At 43.4% G+C, this 16,350-nt stretch overlaps 1 protein-coding gene across 1 annotated transcript in view; it reads left to right on the top strand.

Annotated features, from left to right (window-relative positions):
* Nucleotides 1–16,350, top strand: part of NRK (Nik related kinase) — a 336,723-nt gene that overhangs the window by 117,668 nt on the left and 202,705 nt on the right. The window contains exons 6-8 of the mRNA XM_040442402.1: nucleotides 3,775–3,865; nucleotides 12,011–12,141; nucleotides 14,621–14,675. Of these exons, the coding sequence (XP_040298336.1) occupies nucleotides 3,775–3,865; nucleotides 12,011–12,141; nucleotides 14,621–14,675 (277 nt within the window). The remainder of the gene's footprint in view (nucleotides 1–3,774; nucleotides 3,866–12,010; nucleotides 12,142–14,620; nucleotides 14,676–16,350) is intronic.

The raw sequence follows: 16,350 nt of genomic DNA on the forward strand, positions 1-16,350 counted from the left end.
GTGTGCCAGTATAATTTCCCTATATAATTACCCCAATAGTGCTCCTCTCCCCCCTTCTCCATAGTGCCCCCCATGTGTGCCAGTATACAAGATAGGGTCCCCAGAAGATGCTCCCATAGTGCTCCCCCTTCTCCATAGTCCGCCCCATGTCTGCAAGTATATAAGATAGGGCCCCAGAAGATGCCCACATAGTGCTAGTTTCCCCCCTTCTCCATAGTGCCCCCCATGTGTGCCAGTATATAAGATTTGGCCCCCATATTGCTCCTCTCCCTCCATAGTTCCCCCCATGTGTGCCAGTATATAAAATAGGCAGGACCGCCATATGTCACTTGCTCAGAACCCCCCCAATATCAGTTAATTATTTATTCAGGCACCCCCATATGCTCATTCAGGCCCCCCATATCGATGTGACAGACCCCCATCAGACCTCAGATCAGACTAAAAATAAATAATTAAATCTTACCTCTCCTGCTCCGCTGCTCTCCATGTCCACTGGGGTGTCCTGATGCGAGTGCCTGCCCTGCTGGTCTCCAACAGCCCACGCTGCACAGTCACAGTCAGGCTAGAGGAGACCAGGAAGAAAGCGGAGTCGGAGGGGTAAGTAAGCGCTTCTCTCCACCGCTACCGCCTCTCTCCTGCATACTAGAGGGCCATTCATACTAGTGAGCGCTTCTGGATGCGCTCACTAGTATGATACCAGCTGCACAAGCGATATGTCTGCCCCTGGGTGGGGGTCTGACATCCAGCACCCCTGCCAGTCAGCTGTTGGAAGAGGAGGCGGCGCTCGTCATGTAGGCTTACACTGCCTGTCATCTTGGAATTGCAGTGAAATAACAAGTACTCGCTCCATTCAAGTGAATAGAGCAAGTACTTGTAATTACACTACACCACAGTTCCACAGGAGACGAGAAGAAGTAGTGTGAATACCAAGAAGCGGCGCTCGCATGGATCAGGGTGAATAGGATCTCACACTGTCCCTGCTGCTCTGTGCTTTGTGCACACAGCAGCATGGAGCTGAACATGGCAGCCAGGGCTTCAATAGCGTCCTGGCTGCCATGGTAAACGATCGGAGCCCCAGGCTTACACTGCTGGGGCTCCGATCGGAGGAGGAGGGGAGAGGGGATCCTGTGGCCACTGCCACCAATGATTAATACTAGGGGGCTTGGGGGTGGGGGGCGCACTGCGCCACCAATGTTTTTACTATTGGGATGGGGGTGGGGGGCGCACTGCGCCACCAATGATTAATACTGGGGGGCTTGGGGGGGGCGCACTGCGCCACCAATGAAGATAAGTCTCTCATTCATTCATATACAGGAGGCGGGAGCTGGCTGCAGAATCACATAGCCGGCTCCCGACCTCTATGAGCGGTAGCTGCGATCCGCGGCACCTAAGGGGTTAACTACCGCGGACCGCAGCTACCGTTCATAGAGGTCGGGAGCCGGCTATGTGATTCTGCAGCCAGCTCCCGCCTCCTGTATATGAATTAATGAAAGGCTTTTCTTCATTGGTGGAGCGGTGGCCACAGCCCCTCCCCTCCTCTTGTCTTCTCTCCTCTCATTGGCGGCAGCGGCAGCACAGGGGGAGGGAGACACTGCTTCCTTCTCCCCTGTGCTGCGGAGGGAACACAGAGAGCGCTGAGAGCAGCGCGTTCTGTGTTCCCAATACGTTATCGGTAAAATAGATGCCGATACCGATAACGTTCAAAATCCTGAATATCGGCCGATAATATAGGTAAAACCGATAATCTGTCGATCCCTAGAGGTTATACATGTCAAATAACAGTGCATAATAAATACATGTGATATCCCTTTAGCTGCAGCAACCCATACTCTAAATCTAACACATTTTTTTGCAGGATGCTTTTTTCCCCCATCTAAACTCACCCCAGAATAAAACATGAACTGATATGTACTGTATTTCAAAATTAAGTATAAGAAATGTTTTACTTGTCCTGCAAAGTCAAGGCCCCGTAGAGCTATACCAATGTCAACATAGAATAGGCTCTGTGACTTATACGTATATTACAGGAATTGAGCTCTGACACCTTGAAACGCTCCCTTCTACACGTATAATTATCTGTAAATGCAGATGCGCATTGGAAACTACACTGCTCAAAAAAATAAAGGGAACACAAAAATAACACATCCTAGATCTGAATTAATTAAATATTCTTCTGAAATACTTTGTTCTTTACATAGTTGAATGTGCTGACAACAAAATCACACAAAAATACAAAAATGGAAATCAAATATTTCAACCCATGGAGGTCTGGATTTGGAGTCACACTCAAAATTTAAGTGGAAAAACAGGCTGATCCAACTTTGATGTAATGTCCTTAAAACAAGTCAAAATGAGGCTCAGTAGTGTGTGTGGCCTCCACGTGCCTGTATGACCTCCCTACAACGCCTGTGCATGCTCCTGATGAGGTGGCGGACGGTCTCCTGAGGGATCTCCTCTCAGACCTGGACTAAAGCATCTGCCAACTCCTGGACAGTCTGTGGTGCAACGTGACGTTGGTGGATAGAGCGAGACATGATGTCCCAGATGTGCTCAATTGGTTTCAGGTCTGGGGAACGGGCGGGCCAGTCCATAGCATCAATGCCTTCGTCTTGCAGGAACTGCTGACACACTCCACCCACATGAGGTCTAGCATTGTCTTGCATTAGGAGGAACCCAGGGCCAACCGCACCAGCATATGGTCTCACAAGGGGTCTGAGGATCTCATCTCGGTACCTAATGGCAGTCAGGCTACCTCTGGCGAGCACATGGAGGGCTGTGCGGCCCTCCAAAGAAATGCCACCCCACACCATTACTGACCCAATGCCAAACCGGTCATGCTGGAGGATGTTGCAGGCAGCAGAACGTTCTCCATGGCGTCTCCAGACTCTGTCACGTCTGTCACATGTGCTCAGTGTGAACCTGCTTTCATCTGTGAAGAGCACAGGGCGCCAGTGGCGAATTTGCCAATCTTGGTGTTCTCTGGTAAATGCCAAACGTCCTGCACGGGGTTGGGCTGTAAGCACAACCCCCACCTGTGGACGTCGGGCCCTCATATCACCCTCATGGAGTCTGTTTCTGACCGTTTGAGCAGACACATGCACATTTGTGACCTGCTGGAGGTCATTTTGCAGGGCTCTGGCAGTGCTCCTCCTGTTCCTCCTTGCACAAAGGCGGGGGTAGCGGTCCTGCTGCTGGGTTGTTGCCCTCCTACGGCCTCCTCCACGTCTCCTGATGTACTGGCCTGTCTCCTGGTAGCGCATCCATGCTCTGGACACTACGCTGACAGACACAGCAAACCTTCTTGCCACAGCTCGCATTGATGTGCCATCCTTGATAAGCTGCACTACCTGAGCCACTTGTGTGGGTTGTAGACTCAGTCTCATGCTACCACTAGAGTGAAAGCACCGCCAGCATTCAAAAGTGATCACAACATCAGCCAGGAAGCATAGGAACTGAGAAGTGGTCTGTGATCACCACCTGCAGAACCACTCCTTTATTGGGGGTGTCTTGCTAATTGCCTATAATTTCCACCTGTTGTCCATCCCATTTGCACAACAGCATGTGAAATTGATTGTCACTCAGTGTTGCTTCCCAAGTGGACAGTTTGATTTCACAGAAGTGTGATTGACTTGGAGTTACATGGTGTTGTTTAAGTGTTCCCTTTATTTTTTTGAGCAGTGTATATTATCTCATGACTTTGTTGTATGTCATATAATACCGTACATTCCTTCCACTTAATTCTAGTATTTCACAAGCCAGATTTGTGTATTGCAGGGTCTGACTCACCTCCATGCTCACCACGTTATTCATAGGGACATCAAAGGGCAAAATGTTCTCCTGACAGAAAACGCAGAAGTGAAATTGGGTGAGTATCCAACTGTTACATATTAATCAATGGATAATACAGTCAAGGCTTATCAGCTAATGTTGTTTTAAACTTATACTGATCACAATATTTTCTTAAATATTTTAAAAGAAATAAGTTGTTAGAAGTTTCTGGTGAGAAACTTTTAGTTCATCCAGTTGATAAAACAAGATGAAAATGAAATAATCTGTCAGCAGACATGGCAGTCCACATTATACTGTGTATTCCTTTTCGATTGCCTTTTTATTGCATTGCTAGATTCTAGTAATAGATAATTGTTTATCTTTGTGTATGCAGTTTCCTAGTGTCCAACAATAGCTACCGTATATCTTAGGTTTATTGAAACAATGAACCCATATTTTAGGATGCTTAACAACATACTAAATGGTGCTTTTTGGTACTCGGCAAAAACTCACAATTTCTAGCAGAAATAGCTTCTACAGGTAAAAAGGTTGAAAGAAACTGCAAAACCTGTTTTGTCCTTTCCCTAGTGGACCTGGTTCTGAAACAGAAGCCAGCTCAGAAGAGAAGAGGAATAATACAAAGGACATCCTCTGGGAATGTTTCATTTCTCCATTTAGTTGGGTTTCATTTCCATTATCAGGCAAGGGATTACATAACTTATCCAAACAGGACACACATTGGTGATAAATAAAATGGGCAACAATTAGAGATGAGCGAACTTCTGTTTTAAGTTCGGCGTCTAAAGTTCGGCTTCCGGTTAGCGGAGGATCCCGATATGGATTCCGAATTCCGTTGTGGTCCGTGGTAGCGGAATCAATAATGGTCATTATTGATTCCGCTACCACGGACCACAACGGAATTCGGAATCCATATCGGGATCCTCCGCTAACCGGAAGCCGAACTTTAGACGCCGAACTTAAAACAGAAGTTCGCTCATCTCTGGCAACAATCTTTATTAACCCTTTCAGGACCCTGCCATATTTCACCTCAAGGACCAGGCCGCTTTTTGGAAATTTGACATGTGTCACTTTATGTGGTAATAACTTTGGAACGCTTTTACTTATCTAGGCCATTCTGAGATTGTTTTCTCGTGACACATTGTGCTTCATGATAGTGGTAAATTTCAGTCAAAAGTTTTCATATTACGACCATACGTCAAGATTGGCAAAGAAATGGCTCAATGACAATGAAGTAGAGGTGCTGGATTGGCACCCACAGTACTCCAACCTCAACCGAATCGAACACTTGCGGGTAGAGTTGAAGAAAAAGCTGACCAGTATGCCCCAACACTGGGAATGTGTAGAAGAGACTTAGAACAGATTTTGGTTGAGACACGCTTGAATATGATATAGAGCATGCCCAGAAGGATTCAGGCAGTGTTGAAAGCCAAAAAGGTGGATTTGCAAAATACTAGCAAAATAATAAAAATCTAAAATTTAGAAATTTAGAAGCAAAACAGTAACAATGCTGTTACATGACAAGAATCTACATAACTAAATCATATGCTAAATAGTTGCAAGTCCAATTTATGTATCAGATAGCCAAGATGATTGTCTATACAATGATGGTAATCTCACGTTAAAAGCTGTAGTGGATGGAGAGATATGGAGCCTGAAAGTCAAAGGTTCAAAACATTGTTACCCTTTTGCTTGTCGGTGTATATCAGAAACCCACATGTTACCAAAAATTACCATATTTTTATTCCTCACAAAAAGGTACAATGATCTTGCACTGCTATGGGTTAGCTACATTCTTTAGCCGAACACAATCATCAAATGTCCATTCACTTAATGAGCAACTAACTCCCTAAAGAGCCATGACATAATATACAGTGGTGCAGACAATGCAGCTGCTTCGGGGCCTGGCATTTAACTTACTCTTTCGGACATAAAAGCACTGCATTTTTATGCAGCTACCACTAAGGGGGGGGGGGGGGGGGAGATTGCAGTTACTGTATAAATTCCTATGCAATGAGATCCCCCTAGTGGTGCCTGCAGGCAGCCAGTTTTGTAATTTGTGAAGGGAAGCAGTGGCACATTGAAAAATATGCTCACAATGAACACCATATTTATGAAGCATTTATTCCACTATTTCCAACATTGGAAGTCAGATGCAGTGGTTAAGGCGGAGGTCAACTTATTTTTATGACATTTTTAATTAAATTTCTTCTGCTCAGTAAAAAAATTAGGTTTCTATACCTCTGACAATATATTACCAATCACAATGGGGGGGGGGGGGGGGGGTGAGTGGGCAGCTCTTTTATAATCATGAAGAGCTTACCAAGAATTCAGTGCTGCTTATATTTTATTTTATGCACTATATATTTTTTAAAGGACCAGCTAGCTCTCTTTCCCCTTGTCCAATCAGTTATTGTAACTAGAGTTGAGCAAACAGATAATAAAATTAATGAATTTGACCCAAATTTTCCCCAAAAAATTAGTGATTCATTTTGGGACAATTGAGGAAAGACTTTTCCAGGCAATCAAGGACCCAAATCGAATTTTAGTAAATTTGCTTCTCTAGTGGTCACCAAGCGTAGGAGACCATATTCTCCTGAATCTTTGATTACAATGATGATGCTGGTCCACATTTGGACCACCGACATCTGTCACCACTACCTACCCTACCCAGGTAGGAAAATTCTTGTTATAACAGTGGATGCTACCAATCCTATGGGTCTCCCTCATAAAGGGTCCAGGGTCCACCATTAAAGAACAGACTGGAGGATGCATCTCCTAGTGATTAGGTGTACATTTGTCTACCAATTTGAAACTTTGTTTCCTGATCAGATGGGCATGTTTCTAAGAAGGCAAGTTGCAACGATAAAGACACAAATGCAATGGCACTCTGCAACCAGCATTCTGCCCTGCCTCTATGCTGGATGAGGCATTGGTGTACATTTTGGCCAAAGCGTAATAAGCCACTCACCACGTCAAGGTCGCCTTTATGGAGTGGTCCCTAACACTAGTACCTACCTGTTATGGGCCATGACAGCCACACAAAATCCAGGGAATGCAGGTGCAGCATGCATGCCAAGCACACTCTGCTTTTAACCCCGTCCGGTGCCAGTACAGCTTTCATCGGATCCAGGGATGCAAGTACCAACATGCAAGCTGAGCCCACCATATACTTCTCCTGGAGCCAAATGGCTACTGGTAGGTGCTATATAAGCAGACTCAGTTTTATACTGACTTTAAAACCAGCCTCCAGGACAGATTGACTGGTCAGGTGTGCATGACTCCAAGGAGATCGCCACGCCAAGTTGCAACGATAACAGTGAAAATTATTCCGTAATTATTCCATTAATGGTAGCAAAGCCCCATTAATGAGGTATTGTTGTTGAGGTTCTAAAATATTTAATAGTAACACCCGATCTTAATGCACTCTCATTGTTAAAGAATATCAAAATTAACATTTTATTTTATAATTAGCCTCCAAAACCTTTTACTGTTCATTTAAGCGATTGGTCCTGGACCTACTGCAGTTTGACTAAACCAAAATGTATCACTATAGAACGCAAGTCATCTAAAGTAGGTTTGATAAAACCACAGAATGGTTTTGCAGTTGTAATATGGCCATATTAAACCAAACACACTGATCTTCAAATTAATAGGAAAGGCTTCTCCACTTTCAACTATCCCTACTTTATTAGAAAGGTCCCTTGACAATAAGCTGATCACAGGGTCTGGTCCTACTAGATCCCCCAGCAAATCAGCTGTAATGTGTGGAGAAACCCGACGGTAAGGATTCAATTTCCAAGCAGCGCCACCAGAGGGTAAATGAAGTATCACACCGTGGACATTGAAATCAACAGGTAAACTGTGTAATGAAACATAGGATAGGTCCTACATAGCAAGATGGGATCTATGTAACTGCTCCTCTCTCGGACTTCCCCAAAAGAGATATGGAAATAGGCTTTCAGAACTGGCCAAACCCTTAAAAGGTTAGATAAATGAGACATTATACAAGTTACACTTATTTTCGCATAAGCGCTCATTAAAAAAAATATTAACGAATGTAAGAATGCTTAAAAAATAACTCCTATTAACCATTGCCTTGCTGAACCCTGTGTGGTAGAAGACAAGCAGCGGATGCATGTTGTCTACATTCATACAGTATAATATATAATATCACATGGAGTGTTACTTTAATACACTCTCCATACACTACACAAAGTAGTCCCCATGCCTCTGGAAGAGAGCTTCACATGCAGTAGGATGCTATTAATCAGGCCCTTATACAATCAGAAGTCAATTCATTCCATAAGCTTGAAACTGCAGTGTAAGTAAAGACTGATGCTAAGGGTGAATGGTTTTAATTAGGCTGCCAGCTCTTTTAGATGAACCGGTTAGGACTTGGCACGAACAGGGCAAAATGCTACACAAATCGAGTGAATATTGTTTTATTAGACACAGATGTTTAATAACTTCACAAGCGGTGAAGTAGCTAGTTATAAATAAGGTAATAGATATAGGCATAAGTCATAAAATTACCAGTTCTGCCCATTTCTGTGGTGGAGAAGTCCTAGACTACAGTGAGGAGACAAGTGAGAATCTGCTAAATGAGTAATGGAATTTCATAATCCAAAGAATGGATACGTTTACATTGTGTTAAAGAGGTTGTTCACCCCTGGGGACCTTTTCTACAGGAACCCCCAAGTGTGGCCTAATCCAAGTTAATCATACTTACCTGACCGCTGCCGCTGGAATCTGGCTCCATCAGATCTACAGGTCCCAAGTCTCGTTGCATTAAAGTCCGTTTTGGTGTGGGTCATGTGACCACTTCAACCAATGAGTGACTGCAGCGGTGACATATTACCCATGTGTCACATGACCCAGTGACCTGACACATGAGTGACATGTCCCTACTGCAGCCACTCATTGGCTGCGGCAGTTATATGACCGGTGTCAAAATGGATGTTGAGGACCCGCAGAGCTGGAACTCACCGGCAGGGATCAGGCAAGTGCACCATTGCATGTCTGGCCACGCTGGGGAGTCTGTAGAAAAGGTCCCCAGGGAAGAACAACCCCTTTAAGGCTGGGGCAACATGGCAAAATTTCTCAAGCAACTTGAAGATCTCATTGTCGCATTGCATCTTATAATTGTCAATGGGGTCCTGACAGGCTCGGACTGGCCAAAGGGTTACAGGGGAATCCCCCGGTGGCCTCCTGAGCAAGGTGGGCCCCTAGTCTCCCACCCCCTGCACAAGTGGCACATAACACATTAGATTTACTGTACTACATACATATATTCAATGTACAGCACCTCAACCAGCCTATGTTCATATAAAAAACTTGTAAAATTATTTATTATATTCGACTGTACGGTACGGTGAGCCCCCAAAATAAATTTTACTGGTGGGCCCTAGGTACCCCAGTCCGACACTGGGTCCTGACTCCCGATGCAACTGCGACATGACGGTCACAGAAAATCTCACACGGTCGGGTTTTTGGTCGTAGGATGCAACTCAACTTTACCATTCCAGACCACAATGCAAGCTGTGTGTGACTGCTACTTGCCTGAGACTTTTCTTCGATTTGGTTCTGTTTTTACATCCAATTTTTTTGATCACATGACACATATGGTAAGACCAAGCCTGGGACTACAGGTGATCTTGGCCACAGCACCCATTGCACAACCAAAGATCTCTGTGTAGCCATGCAGCCACTGAACTGAATGTGGTCACAGCGTGACTCAAGTTCCAGGATTTTGTGCGATTCTGAGGTTACAGCAAGTTGTGCTGCGGCCACATTCACTTCGGTGGAAGCACCAGGGAGTCTAGAGCTCCATAATACAAGAAGACGGCTTTGCCAGAAACAGTACATATTTCAATGATTTTAATACAGTCACCTAAGGTCACCAAATCAATGCACAGAGTCACAGTTAAAATGAAACAGGATGCTGGGTGGTTTCTGACACACCCTTGGGTTAAAATATTAACCTACGGGTCTTTAACGCCCAGGATGTTTTTCAACACCCTTCGCTTCATGTGTATCTCACTTCTTACCCAGTGCATCATTTCACATGAGAAATCTGACTTTACTCATCTCTTATAGTCGTTGCTCAATTGCAGACATTACATTCCAGTAATTGTTGTGCCTAAAAATAATACACTGGTTTCAGGCAGAACTTTAGATGAAGCCAGTCATGCATTTGGGTTCCTCGGGCCCCCCAAAAGAAAAGGATTTGAAGGGACTCCCTCCAGCTATGCTAAACAGGTTTATGTCCACTTTAAATTACTTAATACTTGTTGCTCCTATTTTCTTTTTTCACACACGGTGCAAAAGTCATTTAAACAGTGCCACTAATGCACACAGGTTGTGTCTGCTACTGCAGCTTAGCCTCAGCCTGGTGATTGGGACTAAGATGTAATACCAGACATTGCACATGGACAAGAGTGGTGCCGATGGTGGAATAAAGCGGATATAACCTAAAACAATGCTAGGTGCTAATCCACGTTATGTGCCATCACTATCAAATGACAAAGTCGGTGGCTGGACCTCGTGGGCTCTCCATGAACCCTGGAGGTAGTAGAGAGAGGTTTTATATTTGGCATAGCTCATTATGATATGGTAATGTACCATCTGTGGCTTTACATTGGGCTGCAAGGAAACCCATTGCCTCGTGTTAAAGGGAATGTATCACCCATATATATATATATATATTTTTTTTTTTTTACACTAATTAAAACCGGATCACATAGAAGCATATTCTCTTTTCTAATCTGTTTCTATTTTCTGACTGTAGATTTCTTATTCTATTTTCTGTACATGATTATGGGGCCGGCCATCTTGGCTGAGCTGCTGTTAACAGCATTTACAGATATGCTTTACAGCTGCCAAATAGACTGTAAGCACAATGGGCAGGAGATGACTTATTAAAGAGGTATGTATTACAGTTGTTTGACGTTATCCCCTGTCCACCGGTAGGACCCCAACCGGTCATGAAAACAGGGCCCTCGTACCCCCTGCTGCCCCCCTGAAATGAACAGAGCGACCAGTCAGGCACTCATGTGCCCGCTCCATTTATTTGGGAATTCCAGAGATAGCCGGGCGCCATCTCTGGAACTCTCATATAAATGAACGGAGGGGCTACGTGCATATGCGACCAGCCTCTTTAATCATTTCAGGGGGGCTGCTGTGGATAGGGGATAACTTCAAACAACCTGAATACCCCTTTAACTTGTCCGAAAGAGTTTACTAGACATGCTTTGTGACCTGTTCAGAGGTCATTGTGCAGTAAGGGGGAGTAGATAAGCTGTGACCATCACCTATTATGAATGTGGATCCTTTGTTATGCCAATATATAAGGCGTTTTAGGAGTCATGATAATGAGATGACTCCTGAAAAAGTGATTACTACAGAACAGGAATTGTCTGCATATTATAAAGCCTAGCGGCCGGGGTGATAACTGCAGGGTTTCAGGATTTAGTATTCTTTAAAAATAATCACACAAAAAAAAAAAATTCTTAAAGATGTTTAACATAAAACTAGATTTAAACAAGAGGTCATTTTCTGAGGATACTTCAGTGAGGCAGAGTCATATGACACTTTCAACGTCGGTGTTAAATAAGCAGTTAAATGATACGCGAGTGCAATGTAAAATGTAATATAAAGTACAGGTGCCTAAATTGCTTGTGTTACATAATAGTAACCTGCCATTGCTTTACCTCCCAGTCCTTTAATAGAACACTATATTTAGACAGCTTATCCACAGGCAATTATTTCAGTGCATTCATCTGTTTTGAGATGATTATAAAACATTCCAGGTAAACCGTGGCAAAGCAAGAGCGGCATGATAGATTGGTATAAATACATAATTGACGGCTGCGTGCAAAAATGTGACATTTCTTTTATTTGCATTACCACAAAGATGCTATTTCAGAATTAGTTACCCCCGCAAAGCAATTAGTCTGAACGAACCTTATGCTGGTATCTGTCACTCACAAAAATTCTTCTACGAATTCAAATTGTAAGTGCTTTTTTAAAAGAGAGGAAAAGGGGCTTTTGCCTTGGCCAAAAGTAGGTTCTACCAAAATGTTTGGTTGATTTATTATGCGATTTCTCTTGCCGTTACCATTGCATTCCCTGCACAAGAACATCAAAAGCCCACTTGGCTTGCTCGCTAGGATTTTGTACACTGTTCTTTTGTAATGAGAATTTCCTGGGTCTGTATTTCCAGTTGACTTCGGCGTGAGCGCCCAATTGGACAGAACGATAGGCAGAAGAAACACGTTTATTGGAACTCCCTACTGGATGGCACCTGAGGTCATTGCATGTGACGAGAATCCAGACTCCACATATGACTATCGGGTGAGTTCTTCTAACAAGGCACATTTCACAAAGGAAGCGCAATGGGATGATGTGAAAGAAAGAAATTCTTTGTGTCATTAGTCATCTCCTATTCTGATAAACACTGGACTCACCAGACTTTCCTAACGGAAGTATGCTGACTGAGTAAGAATCACTTCCTAATAGGTTGTTGGTGAAACATTATTGTTGAAATGCTCTGTGCACCCCTGGGAATTGGGGAGGCCAGCTGTTCATACAAATCAGCATTGTCTCGGACTTTTGCATTTGTCTGCTGGTTAGAGCTGTATAATATTCCCTTGCACTATATCTAAGAGTTCACTTAAATGAAAAAAATTGTACAGAAAACATTATTGCAGCTGTTCAAGAAGCACAGTGGAAAATGTAGGCGAGATCTGCATATGTGTATAGACGCCAGAGCTCATGGTCAATATAGCGCTATAAACAATGATGAAGTGAACATTTTAATATTCGAAAAGGTTTTTCATATTAATGGCCTATCCTCAGGATAGGTCTTCATTATCCGATTGGTGGGAGTTGAGCACCCAGTACCCCCACAGATCAGTTATTTGAAGAGGCCGTGGCTCTCCATTGAGCACTGCAGCCTCCTCACAGGTCATCACAGCAACATACATTGTATAGCAGCTGTGCTCATTATAGCAGCCCAAGCCTATTCACTTGAACGGGACTGAGCTGCACTAAGGTCATATGACTGATGAACGTGACGTCGCCAGCCTGACGTCACTAAAACACCACGGCCTCTTTAAACAGCTGATGGGCAGAGGTGCTGGGAGTCAAACCCCCACCAATCAGATAGTAATGATCTATCCTAAGATAGGCCCTCAATATTGAACTCCTGGAAAATCCTTATAAAGAAAACAATACTGAGAGACTTCCATTGAACTCAATAGAAACCTTGATAGTGCAATGTGGGCATAGTTAAGACTCCTCAGATGTACAGAAGGGGCTCAGTGCTTATAAGAGTGGTGCAGTCTAGTAATCATTGGGATTCCAGAGCACAACCACAGAGCACAAAATGGTTCTAGTACAGGATAAGGGAAATGATGGTCCCAAAAGAAATGTTCCCTCTTCCTGGTTGCTGCCCTAGCCCCGATTCTAAATAATCTTGAGTCAGAGAGTGGCTTGGTGGTGTCCCTCCTGACAACCTGGATACATGCTCTGCCAGATCCCTCCCTCACCAGCTATGTTTCTGCTCAACAATGTAGTCTGAAAGCAACCAGATAGAAGTGGGTTGATGGTTAAACAGTGGCTGAACAAACATCTGATGAACATTTCTTTCACAGACACGGCCTTACACATTTTAGTCTATATTGGCCGTTACAGTTGTTTAAACTGATCAAATGCTTAATGAAACTGGGCAATGGACAAAAGATCCTCCAGGGAACATTCCTCCTTAATAGTGTAAATCTTTCTTTGACTATCAGAACATAATATTGGACACAGCCAACTTTTTTTCAAGCGATAATGATCTGTCATTGGTCAGTTAAAAATGATCTTTCACTGAACAAATGTTCGTTTGGTTGAAATCATCCATTTTGATAAACTTTAGACTATTGTGTATAGGTGACCTAAAAAGTGTCCATCCACATAAGAATAACATCAGCCAAACCTGACTATTTAGACAGGCCATTTTTGTAAAGTATATTTCATATTTAGCTGACATTCATTCAGCCCAGTGTCTGGTGCCTAGGGCCCTCCAATAAAATTTACTCATGTGGCCCACTGTACAGTTACATGCAAATACTGCCTGACTCCCATTCACAAATCCCTAAAATTGCAGCAAACACTTTCTTCAGTAGTACCCTGGTGCCTCGCCTGTGCCTTAGACTGTTCTGTCCTGGAGACCCTGTCAGTATCCCCTTGACTGACCTTGAACCAGGTCTAGCACATAGTTTGCTGTCCGCATCTTTTACAGCTACATTGAAATGCATAGGTCAGAACCCGATCCGCAAAAATGCAGATCGGATGGGGACCAAAAATACAGTCGTCGAGTGAATGCCCCTTTATTCTATATGGGACCGCTGGAAATAGTTAATCACTTACACCCCCAGTCCCACAAGGAGGATTGGAGCAACAGTGTACATGCTCCACCCACCATTCCATTTCAGGGATCCCCACGTTGTCCCTATTCTGGTGATTAGGGGGGGGTCTCAGTGGTCACACGCCCACCAATCTGATAGATATCTCCTATCCACTGAATAGGGCATAACTTTATATAGCCAGAATACCCCTTTAAGCCAGTAGTTGCACTCCAGTACTAGTAAGAAGCTATGTGAGCTGAGTGCCATGAGCACTCCTTCTGCAGCTTTGCATGACAATTTTTTAGGATAATTACTGTACATTTTGTAGCATGTGAAAAGGAAATGTTAGGCATTATCATTGTTACAGCCTAGCACATTATACTTTTCTACATCATACAGATATCATTCAGATTCTGAACCGATTGTGCTTTTGTCCACAGAGCGATCTCTGGTCTTTGGGAATCACAGCTATAGAGATGGCAGAGGGAGCTCCACGTAAGTAGGACACAGTCATCCCTGAGTGGTCACTAGGGATGAGCGAAATTGGTCCGTGGTAGATAACCCGAACCTTGTACGCCAAAATTGAAAACACAAGTTCGCTCATCCCTAGTTGTCACACATTATCTTAAATCCTGCTCTAATATTAGTACGATTCATAAACACCTCAAAGAAAAGTCAACATCTGAATGCTAAAATAAAATTCTGTATGGCTGCTTGGAACACAGTAAAGGCATTTCGAAACTGTTCTTAGGTTTAAAATGAAAGTGCACCTTTAAGGTCATGTCCTTTTCAGGACCATGCTGTGTGGATTCCCTCAACATGCAGCATCGTTATAAATGATGGAGCTCAGCTCAGTGCTCCCATCACACACTTCGAGGTATTGTACAGCCATCAGCCAATTAAAAAAAAAACATTTAAATTAAAGGCCAGAATGCTGTAAATAGATTTTATAAAGTCATACCTCCATGCTCCTGTTCCAACACCTCCAGGTCTTCACTTCTTAAATCCTCTCAACACACAGGAAATGAACACTCACCTTATAATGGTTGAGAATGGACAACACCACTGTCAGTATTTGACTGGGCATATAATTTCTGTGTGTGTAGAGAACCCAGGAAGAAGGGATAGGACCCAAGAAGTATTGGAACAGGAGCAACGGGGAATCTGTGACGGTTTTCTCAATATTCTGACCAGATAATCCTTTTATGACTATCCCATTCCCATTTTGTCTCATATTGCAAATAAAAGTAATACGTATATTAAGAAATCTTTTTTTTGTCCCTAGACCTTAGCCATTGTCCTCATCCTCTGTCTCACTACCCTCTGTCTGTTAGAAAACAGGCTGCAGTAAAAGCCTCCCCCTCTGCCCAAAAACTGATAAGCTCCTGCCCCTTGACTAAGTCCTGCCCCCGAGCTGTTTCCAAGATGGAAAAAGGATGAGATGAGCAGAAAACTAAGTTCTGTTTTCTCTAAGCTTGCCCTCCTGGTGGAACAGGTTGACAGGATGTTATGATTTAATTTAATGGCTACATAGAGAATATTGTGTGTCAGAAAAATGGAGCCCAAACCAGATTAACAAAATGGTGTTCAAAATAATAGTAAATCTAGCACTAAATATTAAATATTCTGCTGTAGCTACATGATGAATCTGAGCAAAAGTTTAAAGGAAAGGAAAGTTACACAATGTCTGTGACCCATTGCCATCACAAGTCTAATAGGAACAAGCATAAACCTCATGTAACATTTACATAGTTACATAGTTGATACGGTTGAAAAAAGACATAGGTCCATCAAGTTAAATCAAGGGATAAGTGGGGACAAGTGGGGACGCGAATCCCAGAAGGAAGCGAGACTCAGATTTCTGCACGGTTTTCATAAGCATTAAAATGTTGTTTCCTTTTAAGAATTCGTCTAAACCCTTTTTAAAACTGTCCACTGTTCCTGCTGTGACCACGTCCTGATGAAGTCTATTCCACAGATTCACAGTTCTTACAGCAAAGAAGCTTTGACGCTTCTGGAGATTGAACTCCTCCAGTCGGAGGCAGTGCCCCCTTGTCTTTTGAGGGCATTAACATAGAACAGTTTTTCGCCGTATTTTTTGTATGGCCTATTTATATATTTGTACAGATTAATCATGTCCCCCCTTAGACGTCTCTTCTCAAGACTAAAT

This window comes from Bufo bufo, chromosome 8, assembly GCF_905171765.1.
Source record: "Bufo bufo chromosome 8, aBufBuf1.1, whole genome shotgun sequence".
NCBI lineage: Eukaryota > Metazoa > Chordata > Amphibia > Anura > Bufonidae > Bufo > Bufo bufo.